At 47.7% G+C, this 13,437-nt stretch overlaps 1 protein-coding gene across 1 annotated transcript in view; it reads left to right on the forward strand.

Annotated features, from left to right (window-relative positions):
- The first annotated feature begins 698 nt into the window (after nucleotides 1-698).
- The window catches only part of SCFD2 (sec1 family domain containing 2), a 73,171-nt gene continuing 60,432 nt past the window's right edge, over nucleotides 699-13,437 (forward strand). The window contains exon 1 of the mRNA XM_008048559.2: nucleotides 699-1,591. Coding sequence (XP_008046750.1) covers nucleotides 754-1,591 — 838 coding nt within the window. The 5' untranslated portion in view covers nucleotides 699-753. The remainder of the gene's footprint in view (nucleotides 1,592-13,437) is intronic.

Here is a 13,437-nt window from a genome sequence, read left to right on the forward strand (position 1 = left end):
CCTTGCCTCAGCTGAGCCTTTCAAAGGATTTAGCACCTTTAATAATCCAGATGTATCCTGTAGACACTGAGCCAGGAGAAGTGTTTAAGCAGGAAAACTATGAGACCCAGTTAGTTTATTAGGAAGAAAACTGAACTGGAGGGGCAAGGAACGGGAAACAGGAAAAGAAGGGATCATAGCACTTGCCCAGGTGATGACGCTGGGCTGTGTGACAGCAACGATGGAGAGGAAGGGCTAGATTCTGGGCGTTTTGTAGTAGGTCAGGGTATAAACCACAAAATGTGGCACACGGTTGGTCGTGTTTATGATCTTCTCAGACTGCTCTGAGTTTGGACGGAAAAGGGGCTGTACTTTTAGAGGACGTGTTCATCCAAGGACGTGTTCATCCAAGGAAGACACCAAGCGTCGTATTTGTAGCTGGGATTTCTCGGGGGCATGGAGGGGTCCTCCACCCGACAGGCCCAGGGACCGAGGAAACCAGGTACAGCTCCACCTGGGCAGGCCCAAGCCGCATTCGCGTTCGGAGGACGTTCAGGGCCAGGAGCCACTCCCTCTCCTTTCCAACCCCGCCCCTTCCAACGCGCGACCCTACTAGCCATTCAGCGCTCATCTCTACGTCATCACCACGCGCCACCCGGCGCGAGTCAGAGGCCGGACCACGTGTACTGTGTTGACTGTCAAAGTCTTAGAGCCCGGAAGCGGCGAGTTCCGAGAGAAGCCTCCGGCCCGAGTCTCCGAGTCCGCGCCGCAGCCATGAGCGCCCCTGGCGTGCTGTCCTTCACCCAGCGAGGCTGGGAGCAGGTGCTGGCAAAGGTGAGACGGGCTGTCGTCTACCTGGACGCCGCCTGCGCCGAGAGCCTGCACTGGGGCTGCGGGGCTGCGCGGCTCCTGGAGGCGGCGGGGGGGCCTGCGTGTCACCTGCGGGAGTTCGAGCCCGACGCCGTCGGGGGAAGCGCTGAGCAGCCCAAGGCGGTGTTTGTGTTGAGCCGCCTGCTGAAAGGCCGCACCGTGGAAACACTGCGGGACATCGTCCGCCGCAGCCACTTCCAGTACTGTGTGGTGGTCACGGCCGTGAGCCACGCTGTCCATCTCACGGCCAACCACGTGCCGGCGGCCGCAGCGGCCGAGCTGGAGGGACAGCAGCCGGTGTTCGAGCAACTGGAGGAGAAGCTGTGTGAGTGGATGGGCAACATGAACTACACCGCCGAGGTGTTCCACGTCCCCCTGTTGCTCGCCCCTGCCGCCCCCAACCTCGCCTTGACGCCAGCCTTTGCCTCCCTCTTTCCACTGCTGCCTCAGGACGTGCAACTTCTTAATAGCGCCCGACCGGACAAGAGGAGGCTAGCGAGCCTGGGCGAGGTGGACGCAGCCGCCCTGCCCCCGGAGCTGCTCCTGCAGATCAGGTGCCTGGTGTCAGGCCTCAGTGCTCTGTGTGAGCACTTAGGAGTGCGCGAGGAGTGTTTTGCTGTGGGTTCCCTTAGTCGGGTCATCGCTGCCGATCTGGCCAATTATACCCCTGCCAAGAACAGGAGGAAGACTGCAGCAGGCAGGGCGTCGGTGGTCTTTGTGGACAGAACTCTGGATCTCACAGGTGAGTGGCGTTGCTGTGAAGTTCTTCATCACTGTTCTTTCAAGTTGCTGGGACTTCCAATGATCCAGCATAGGTTTCATTGGTGTCTTACTATATGTCATGCTGAAGTTACAAAGAAGAACTAGGTGGGCACAGTTCCCAATTTCACAGTTTATCATCTGGAGTAGAATATAGACAAATGAATTAGCAATTACAATATGATTTGTTAAATGCTGTAATGGGTAGAAATGCTGTGAGTGTGGATGCCTTGTTAAACAACAGCTTCATCGAGGTTTTGGAAAAATGGAATTATGCTGACATCAGGAAAATTGTCCACCTGGGAACCTTTTAGAAATCTGCAGATGCCAATATGCACAAGAATTCTTCATAGGAGGGATTTCTCTCCTTAGGCCTCCCCAAGACTTCAGTTAGGCAAAACTTCATGTGTGACTGTCCAGTGACATAGCAACAGCTCCTTTATGTCTGCAGTATCTGTTCCTCTAGCTTACATACAGAAAAAATGAGGTGAGCATAACTTCTGCCCTGTTAAAGCTTACAAAACAAGGCAGTCCAGAATCATTTAGGAAATAAGGGCACATAGAAAGACCAAGTTGCCAATCATTAGCGATCATTTCATCCCTTCTCACCAAGCCTCCAGGTCTTCCCCGTGCTTGCCTCAGCTTTCTGATTTCTTTTTTTTTTTTTGAGTTGGAGTCTCACTCTGTTGCCCAGACTGGAGTGCAGTGGCCGCTCCCGGCCACCACAGCCTCGACCTGCTGGGCTCCGGCGATCCTTCCGCTTCAGCCTTCCTACTAGCTGGAATTACAGGTGCGCGCTACCACGCCCGGCTAATTTTTTTATTTTATTGTCGAGATGAGGTCTCACCTGCCCAGGTGGGTCTTGAACCCGCGGACTCAGGCAATCCACTCACCTCAGCCTCCCAAGGGCGCGGGATTACAGGCTGAGCCACCGAGCCCGGCTGATTTCTAGTATTATTGAGACAACATAAGCCATTAGAAAAAGTTTGTTTCTTCTTGTCACTAAATCTATCACCCTTTCAACAGTTGTGCCCACTTCTTTTTCTTTCCTTTATCTTAAAAAGAGATGTACTATTTCTGCTACTAACTTTTCACCTATGTAGACTAAACCCTCTTTTTCACTTCCCTCATAGATTTGCCATCTTTCAAAAATCCTCTCTCTTTCTTAGATCATAATTTTTTCCTTTTCTCTGGATGTCCCCATCGACATACAAATAACATGGAATGTGAGACCCCATCTCCATCAAAAAATAATTTTAAAAAATTAACTGCTGGCCAGCTATAGTGTCTTATGCCTGTAATCCCAGCACCATGGGAGACTGAGGCAGGAGGATTGCTTGAGCCCAGGAGTTCAAGACCAGCTAGGCAGCATTATGAGACCTTGTCTTTACAAAAATAAAAATAAAAAAATTAGCCGTACATGTTGGCACACACCTATAGTCCCAGGTAATCGTGAGGCTGAGGAGAAAGGATCACCTGAGCCCAAGAGGTGGAGGCTGTGGTAAGCCATGATTGTGCCACTACACTCCAGCCCGGTTGATAGAGTGAAACCCTGGCTCAAACAAACAAACAAACAAACAAACAAACAAACAAACAAAAAAACCGTTAGCTGGACATGGTGATGCATGCCTGCAGTTCCAGCTACTTGAGAGGCTAAGGTGGAAGGATTGCCTGAGCACCAGAGGTCTGGGCTGCAATGAGCTATGATCGCCACTATACTCCAACCTGGATGACAGAGTGAGACCTTGTTTCAAACAAAACAAAATAGAATGAAACCTCTTTCTTGACCCCTCATGCCCTTCCAACTTCAGTCTCAGGTTTTTGCTTTATATCATAGAAAACTTGAAAAAGTTGTTTATATTTGCTGCCTTCACAATCATCTGCTCCAGTTTTTTCTTGACTCCACTTCAGTTAGGCTTTTACGTTCCAACACATCTCAGAAACTTCCTTTGTCAAGGTCACCAGGAGGCTCTCTTATTGCTTAATCTAAATGTCATGAATTTTATTGGTTTTTAAAACAGCATTTGATACTGTAAATCATGCAAATAGAAAAATTAAAAAGCACAAAAGGTAGGCAACCACTTAAGTTTCTTGTGTGATCCCATCAAATATAAATATGGGCTCGGTTCAATGGCTCCGCCTGTAATCCCAGCACTTTGGGAGACTGAGGTGAATGGATTGCCTGAGCCTGTGGGTTTGAGACCCACCCAGGCAACTTGCTGAGATCTCATCTCTACAATAAATCAAAAATTAGCTGGTCATGGTAGTGCGTGCCTCTAGTTCCGGCTACTTGGAAGACTAAGGTGGTAAGGATTGCTGGAACCCAGCAAGTTGAGGCTGCGTGCCACTGCACTCCAGTCTGGGTGACAAAGTGAGACTCCAACTCAAAAAAAAAATTTATATATATATGACATGTCATTGGCTTGCTCACAATCCTCCTGTGGCCTCTCATGACATCTATGTCAAGACCAAGTTCCTTACAGTTGTGTACAAGGCCATCCCTGACCTGCCTGTGATTCTCCCATTGACTCCCCACACAGTTTTCCGGCACACTGGCTCCCCTGCCATTCCTTACATGGGACATGCATGTCTCAGCATCAGGGCCTTTGACATTCCTCTGCACTTCTGTTGGGATGTTGTTCCTTCAAGTATCTGCATCTTCTCCCTCATGGCTCATGGAATCTATGTGATCTTCTCTCTCATGGCTCATGGCATCTGTGTGACCTTTACCCACATGACTCATGAAATCTGTGTGACCTTCTTCCTCATGGGTCATGGCCTCTGTGTGGACTTCTCCTTCATGGCTCATGGCATCTGTGTGACCTTCTTCATCATGGCTCATGGTATCTGCATGGTCTTGTCCCTCATGGTTTGTGGTATCTGTGTGGCCTTGTTTCTCATGGCTCATGTTATCTGCGTGGCTTTCTCCCTCATGGCTCATGGTATTTGCGTGGGATTCTCCCTCATGGTCCATGGTATCTGTGTGGCCTTCTCCCTCATGGCTAATGGTATCTGCATGACCTTTTTACTCATGGTTCATGGTATCTGTGTGAGTTTCTCCCTCATGGCTCATGGCATCTGTCGTGGCCTTCTTCCTCATGGTTCATGGTATCCACATGGCCTTGTCCTTCATGGTTCATGGTATCTGTGTGGTCTTCTCCCTCATGGTTTGGGTATCTGTGGCTTTCTCCTTCATGGCTCATGGTATCTGAGTGACCCTCTCCCTCAAGGTCATAGTATCTGCATGGCCATTCCCTTAGGGGTAATGGTATCTGTGTGGCCTTCTCCCTCATGGTTCATGGTATCTGCATGGCCTTCTCCAACATGGCTCAGTATCAGCTAGGCCTTCTCTCTCATAGTTCATGGTATCTGTATGGCCTTCTCCTTCATGGCTCATGGTAACTGCTTGGCCTTCTTCTTCATGGCTCATGGTATCTATATGACCTTCTCCCTCATGGCTCATGGCATCTGCTTTGCTTTCTAGGTCATGGCTCATGAAAGCTGTGTAGTCTTCTACTTCATGGTTTTTGGCATCTGCGTGGCCTTCTCCCTCATGGCTCGTGGTATCTGCGTGGCCTTCTCTCTCATGGCTTGGGTATCTGCCTGGCCTTCTCTCTCATGCCTCATGATATGTGCATGAATTTCTCCCTCATTCCTCATGATATCTGCATGGTCTTCTCCCTCATGGCTCATGATATCTGCGTGGCCTTCTCTCTCATGGCTCATGGCATGTGCATGAATTTCTCCCTCATTCCTTATGATATCTCCATGGTCTTCTCTCTCATGGCTAATGGTATCTGCGTGGCTTTTTCCCTCATGGCTCATGGCATCTGTGTGGTCTTCTCCCTCATGGTTCATGGCATCTGTGTGACCTCCTCTCTCAAGACTCAGTATCTGCATGGATTTCTCCCTCATGGTTCATGGTATCTGCGTGGCCTTTTCCCTTATGGCTCATAGGATCTGCATGCCCCTCTGCCTCATGATTTATGGAATCTGTGTGGACTTCTCCCTCATGGCTCATAGTATCTGCGTGACCTTCCCCTTCATGGCTTATGGTATCTGGGTGACCTTCTCCCTCACGGGTCATGGAATCTGTGTGACCTTCTTCCTCATGGCCCATGGAATCTGTGTGGCCTTCTCCTTCTTGCCTCATTGTATCTGTGTGGTCTTCTCCCTCATGGTTCATGACATCTGTGTGATTTTCTTCCTCATGGTTCACGGTATCCTCATGCCATTCTCCCTTATGGCTCTGGTATCTGTGTGGCCATCTCCCTCATAGCTCATGGTATATGCATGTCGTTCTCCCTCATGGCTCATGGTACCTGGGTGGCCTTCTCCCTCATGGTTCATGGTATCTGCCTTTCTTCCTCATAGCTCATGTTATTGCATGTCCTTCTCCCTCATGGCTCATGTTATCCCGTGGCCTTCTCCCTCATGGCTCATGTTATCCCGTGGCCTTCTCCCTCATGGCTCATGGAATCTGCATGGTCTTCTCCCTCATGGTTCATATTGTCTGTGTGACCTTCTTCCTCATGGCTTATGGTATCTGCATGGCCTTTTCCCTCATGACTTATGGTGTCTGCCTGACTTTCTCCCTCATGGCTCATGGTATTTGCATGCCCATCTCCCCTTTTGCTCATGGTTATCTCTGTGGCCTTCTCCCTCATGGCTCATGGTATCTGTGTGGCCTTCTCCCTCATAGCTTATGGTAAATGCCTGACTTCTCCATCATTTCTCATGGTATCTGCATGGTCTTGTCTTCTCCCTCATGACTTATGGTATCTGCAAGGCTTACTTTCTCTTTCATGGCACATGGTATGTGCAAGAACTTCTTCATTCTTCCTAGTATGTGCATGGTCTTCTACCTCATGGTTCATGTCATCTGTATGGTCTTCTTCCTCATGGTTCATTGCATCTGTGTGGCCTTCCCCCTCATGACTCATAGTATATGTGACATTCTTCCTCATGGTTCATGGTATCTGCGTGACCTTCTCCCTCATTGTTCATGGTATCCGTGTGGTCTTCTCCCTCATGGTTCATGATATCTGCATGGCCTTCTCCCTCATTATTCATGTATCTGTGTGATCTAGACCCTCACGATTCATGGAATCTACATGACCCTTTCCATCATGGCTCATAATACCTGCGTGGCCTACTCTCTTATGCCTCATGGCATCTGTGTGGCCTTCTCCCTCATGGCTCATGGTATCTGCATGGCCTTCTTCCTCATGGCTCATGGTTTAGTGTGACTTTCTCCCTTATGGCTCATGTTATCTGAGTGGCCTACTCTCTCATGGCTCATGTTATCTGTGCGGACTCCTCCCTCATGGCTCATGGCATCTGCGTGAGTTTCTACCTCATGGTTCATGGTAATCTGGCGGCCTTCTTTTTCATGGCTCATGGTATCTGCATGGCCTTTTCTCTCATGACTCATGGTATGTGCATGTCCTTCTCTCTCATGGCTCATGGTATCTGCATTGCCTTCTCCCTCATAGCTCATGGTATCTGCTTGGCTTTCACCCTCATGGCTCAAGGTTTCTTTGTGGCCTTCTCTTTCCTGCCCCATTGCAACTGCATGACTTTTCCCTCATGGCTCTGGTTTCTGCATGGCCTTTTCTCTAATGTCTCATGGCATCTGTGTAGGCTTCTCCCTCAAGTTTCATGTTATTCTTGTGATCTTCTCCCTCATGGCTCATGGCATCTGCATGAGCTTCTCCCTTGTGGCATCTGTGTATCTTTCTCAGTTATAGCTTATGTTATCTGTGTGTCCTTCTTCCTCAATGCTCATGGCTTCAGCATGGCTTTCTCAGTCATGGCTCATGGTATCTGTGTGGAATTCTGCCTCATGCCACATGGCATCTGCGTGGCCTTCTCCCTCATGGCTCATGGTATCTGCGTGGCTTTCTCTCTCATGACTCATGGTATCTCCATGACCTATTCCCTAATGGCTCTTGTTATCTGTGCACTTCTCCCTCATGCTCATGGCATCTGTGAGGCCTTGTCCTTCAAGGCTCATGATATCTGTGTGGACTTCTCTCTCATGGCTCATGGAATCTGCGTGGCCCTCTCCCTCATGGATCATAGTATCTGTGTGGCCTTCTTCCTCATGGCTCATGGTATCTACATGGTCTTCTCCCTCATGGTTCATGGCATCTGCGTGGCCTTCTCCCTCAAGCTTCATTGTAACTGTGTGACCTTCTCCCTCATGGTTCATGCATCTGTGTGACCTTCTCATTCATGGCTAATGGAATCTGCATGACCTTCTTTCTCAAACTTTATGATATGTACATGAACTTCTCCTTCCTTCCTCATGGCATTTGCATGGTGTTCACCCTCATGGCTGACGTTATCTGCATGGACTTCTCTCTCATGGCTCTGGTATCTGCATGGTCTTTTTCCTCATGACTCATGTTATCTGTGTGTCCTCCTCTCTCATTGCTCATGTTATCTGTGTGGCCTTCTCCCTCATGGCTCATGGTTTCTGTGTGGCCTTCTCCCTCTTGACTCCTGGTATGTGCATGATTTCTCTCTCATTTCTCATGGTATCTACATGGTATTCTCCATCACAGGTCATGTAATCTGCATGGCCTTCTCCCTCATGCCATTTGTATCTGCGTGGCCTTCTCCCTCATGGATCATGGAATCTGCATGGCCTTTTTCCTCCTGGTTCATGGCATCTGTGTGGACTTCTTCCTCATGGTTCATGGCATCTGCATGATCTTCTCCCTCATGGCTCATAGTATATGTGGCCTTCTCGCTCATGGCTGATGGTATCTGGGTGACCCTCACCCTCATGGCTCAGATTATCTTTGTGGCCTTCCCCCTCATGGCTCCTGGTATATGTGTGACCTTCTCCCTCTTTGCTCATGATAGCTGCATGGCCTTTTCCTTTCTGTCTCATTGTAACTGCATAGCCTTCTCCCTCATGGTTCATGGCCTCTGTGTGGGCTTCTTTCTTGTGGCTCAAGCGATCTGCGAGGATTTCTCCCATATGGCTCAGGGTATGTATATGACCTTCACCCTCATGGCTCATGGCGTCTGCATGGCCTCCTCCCTAATGGCTCGTGGCTTCTGCCTCTTCTTCCCCCTCATGCTTCATGGCACCTGAGTGTCCTCATCCCTCATGGTATCTGTGTGGCCTTCTCACTCATGACTCATGGTATCTGTGTGGCCTTCTCAATCATAGCTCATGGCATCTACGTGGCCTTCTCCCTCAAGGTTCATTGTATCTGCATGATCTTCTTTTTTATGATTCATGGTATCGCCATGGCCTTCTCCCTGTGGTTCATGGTATCTGCATGGTCTTCTCCCTCATGGCTCATTGTATCTGCATGGCCTTCTCCCTCAAGGTTTATTGTATCTGCGTGATCTCTGCCTCATGGTTCATGTATCTGCATGACTTTCCCCCTCATAGCTCATGGTATCTGTGTGGCCCTCACCCTCACAGTTCATGGCATCTGTATGGCCTTCTCCATCAAGGTTCATTGTATTTGCCTAATCTTCTCCCTCATGTCTCATGGTATCTGTGTGTCCTTCTCCCTCATGGTTCACTTATCTGTGTAACCTTCTTCTTTAAGGTTCATTGTATCTATGTGGCCTTCTCCCTCATGGTTCATGTATCTGCATGACCTTCTCCCTCATGGCTCATGGTATTTGTGTGGCCTTCTCCTTCATGGTTCATGGCATCTGGGTAGCCTTCTCCATCAAGGTTTGTTGGGTTTGTGTGATCGTTCCCCTCATGTCTCACTGTATCTGCGTGGCCTTCTCCCTCATGGTTCATTTATTTGTGTGGTCTTCTTCTTCAAGGTTCATGGTATCTGTGTGAACTTCTCCCTCATGGCTCATGGTATCTGCATGGCCTTCTTCCTCAAGGTTCATTGTGTCTGTGTGGACTTCTCCCTCATGGTTCATGTATCTCCATGACCTACTCCCTCATAGCTCATTTCATGGCTCGTATTTGTGTGACCTTCTCCTTCAAGTTTCATTGTATCTGTGTGACCTTCCTCATTGCTCATGGTATCTGTGTGGCCTTCTTCCCCATGGTTCATGGTATTTGTGTGGTCTTCTCTATCAAGGCTCATTGTATTTGCGTGAACTTCTTCCTTGTGTCTCATGGTATCTGTGTGGCCTTCTCCTTCATGGTTCATTCATCTGTGTGGCCTTCCCCCTCGAGGATCATTGTATTGGAGTTGTCTTCTCCCTCTTGGCTCATGGTATCTGTGCGGCCTTCTTATAGGTTCTCCCTCATGGCTCATATTATCTGCATAACCTCTCTCAAAGCTGATATTATTTGTGTGGTCTTCTCCCTCATGGCTCTTGGTATCTGCTTGGCCTTCTCCCTCATGGTTTATGGTATCTGCGTGACCTTCTCCCTGGTTCTTGGTATCTCCGTGACCTTCTCCCTCAAGGTTCATTGTATCTGCATGGCCTTCTCCCTCATGCTTCCTGGTATCTTTGTGTCTTTCTCGCTTATGGTTCATGATATCTGCATGACCTTCTTTCTCATGGCTCATGGTATCTGCATGGCTGTCTTCCTCAATGTTCATTGTATCTGTGTGGCATTCTCTCTCATGGTTCTTGTATCTGCATGACCTCTCTCATATCTCATGGTATCCGTGTGGCCTTTTCCCTCATGGTTCATGGCAGCAGCATGCCCTTTTCCATCAAGGTTCATTATATCCACATCACCTTCTCCCCCTTGTCTCATGATATCAGCATGGCCTTCTCCCTCATGGTTCATGGTATCTGCTTAGTCTTCTCCCTCTAGTTTCATTGTATCTGTATGTCTTTCTCTCTCATGGTTCATGGTATCTGTGTGGTCTTCTCCCTCACGGCTCATGGTTTCTGTGTGGCCTTTTCCCTCATGGTTCATGGTATTCTGGTGGTCTTCTCCACCCTGGCTTATGGTATCTGTGTGGCCTTCTCCTTCTTGGATCGTGGTATCTGTGTGACCTTTTCCCTTATGACTCTTGGTATTTGTGTGGTCTCCTCTCTTGTGGCTCATGTTATCTGTGTGGCCTTCTCCCACATGGCTCATGGTATCTCTGTGGCCTTCTCCCCCATGGCTCATGGTATCTATATGACCTTCTCCCTCATGGTTCATGTCATCTGGCATGGCCAATGGAATCTGCTTGGCCTTCTCCCTCATGCCCATGTTATCTGTATGAACTTCTTCCTCATGGCTCATAGTATCTACATGGCCTTGTTACTCATGGCTCATGGTATCTGTGTTACCTTCTTCCTCATGGTTCATGGCATCTGCGCTGACTTCTACCTCATGGCTCAGTAGTATCTGCGTGACTTTCTGTCATGACTTATGTTATCTGTGTGTTCTTCTCCCTCATGGCTCATGGTATCTGCGTGGTCTTCTTCCTCAATGTTCATTATATCTGCATGGCCTTCTCCCTCATGGTTCATGTATCTGCATGAATTTCTCTCTCATAGCTTATGGTGTCTATGTGGCCTTCTCCCTCATTCTTCATGGCAACAGCATGGCCTTCTCTGTCAAGGTTTGTTGTATCTGCAATACCTTCACCCTCATTTCTCATCATATCAACGTGGCCTTCTACCTCATGGTTCATGGTATCTGTGTGACCTTCTCCCCCATGGTTCATGGTATCTCTGTGGCTTTCTCCCTCATGGTTCATGTAAATGCATTACCTTCTTCCTCATGGCTCATGGTTCTACGTAGCCTTCTTCCTCAAAGCTCATAGTGTCTGCATGGTCTTCTTTCTCATGGCTCATGCGTGGCTTTCTCCCTGATGGCTCATGATATCTGCGTGGCCTTCTCTCTGATGGCTCATGGTATCTGCATGGTCTTCTCCCTCATGGTTCATGGTATCTCTGTGGCCTTCTCCCTCAAGTTTAATTGTATCTGCATGGACTTCTCCCTTATGCTTCTTGGTATCTTTGTGACCTTCTCTTATGGCTCTTGGTATTTGCGTGGCCTTCTACCTCATGGATCATGTATCTGTGCCTTCTCTCTCATGGTATCTGTGTGGCCTTCTCCCTCATGGTTCATTTATCTGTGTGGCCTTTTCCCTCAAGTTTCACTGTATCTGTGTGACTTTCTCTTATGGTTCATGGTATCTGTGTGGCTTTCTCCATCATGGCTGATACTATCTGCATGCCCTTTTTCCTCAAGGCTTATGGTATGTATGTGGCCTTCCCCTTATGGTTCATGGCATCTGTGTGGCCTCCTCCTTTATGGTTCTGGTATCTGTATGGCCTTCTCCCTCATGGCTCCTGGCATCTTTGTGGCCTTCTCCTTCATGGCTACCATATCTGCGTGACCTTCTCCCTCATGGCTCATGGAATCTACATGGTCTTCTCCCTCATGGTTCATGGTTTCTGTGTGGACTTCTCTCTCATGGCTCATGGTACCTACATGGACTTCTCCTTCATGCCTTGTGGTATGTCCATGACCTTCTCCCTCATGGCTCATGGTATCTGCATGACCTTCTCTCTTATTGCTCATTGTATCTGCATGGCCTTCTCTCTCATGGCTCATGATATCTGCGTGGTCTTCTCTGTCATGATTCATGGTATCTGTGTGGCCGTCTCCCTCATGGCTCATGGTGTTTGCCTGGTCTTCTCGCTCATGGCTGTGGTATCTGTGTGGTTTTCTCTCTCATGGCACACAGTCTCTCCATGGCCTTCTTTCTCATGGCTCATGGTATCTGCATGACCTTCTCCTTCATGTCTCATGATATCTCTGTGGCCTTCTTCCTCATGGCTCGTGGTATCTGTGTGGTCCTCTCCCCCATGACTATGGCATCTGCATGGCCTTTTCTATCATGGCTCATGTTCTTTGTGGCTTTCTCCCTGTTGAGTCATGGTATGCACATGGCTTCCTTCCCCTAACATCTTCACAGGCACACTCTTAACTGCTTACCCTGTGTTGTTTGTGGCAGCCTTTCCCATTTCCTGACTCTGCTAAATGATTATGTATTGCCTGTCTTTTTTCACTTGTAGCCCCTGTGGAGAGGGATTTTGCTTTTTTTACCCCAGCATTCAGAAGAGTGTCTTGAAAACAGCAGGCATTCGATAAACATTTATTGAATGAATGGATGAATGAGTGGATTAAAGGTTGTATTACTAGACATTGAGTTTAATACAGTTATTTTTTCTCATTGAAAATGCTTTGACATCCTTTTTTTCTCTTTTTTTAATTTTAAAGATGTGGGGTACAATTCAGGATCAGAGATTCTTAAGTCATTTCATTAGTCATTCACAAATGCAGTGTGTGTGCACTAAGATGCTCATTTTTCTGAATATTCTAAGATTTGACATTTAGGCCCATAGTAAAACTTAAGTAGAAAATAATAATATTAACTAATCATATTTATATAGGTGTTTTATGGATAAAAAAGGTAAGGTATTTCCACAGTACCTTATTTGCTCTTCTCAACAAATTGAGTTAATGAGGCTCCAAAATTGGTCGCTACTGAAAACTGCCTAAACGTTATGTAGTTAGCCAGGCGTGGCAATATTGTACCAACCTTTCTATAAATGTTGAAGTTCATCATCTTTTGTTTTTGTTATCACTTTTTGGAAAAGATGGCATTTGGAGATAAGCCATCATTTGCCCAGACTAGACCACATGGTGTTGGTCATATTAAAAGTTGAACAGAAGAGAAATATCTGGGTTCTGGTTGACTTCCACTCTGGAGAATCGCAAATAATATTTTAAAATTTCTGTGCTAAAGGAAAAATTAAATTCTCTAAAAACTTCAGTGTGATACACTGGCATTTTATTCCTTTTATAAAAGGAGAATCTGAAGTTATTGTGACATTGCCCGACCCCAGATGCTCAGTCTATATTTGAGT

Source organism: Carlito syrichta, unplaced genomic scaffold (genome assembly GCF_000164805.1).
Source record: "Carlito syrichta isolate Samal-C Ts95f unplaced genomic scaffold, Tarsius_syrichta-2.0.1 Scaffold124632, whole genome shotgun sequence".
Lineage (NCBI taxonomy): Eukaryota > Metazoa > Chordata > Mammalia > Primates > Tarsiidae > Carlito > Carlito syrichta.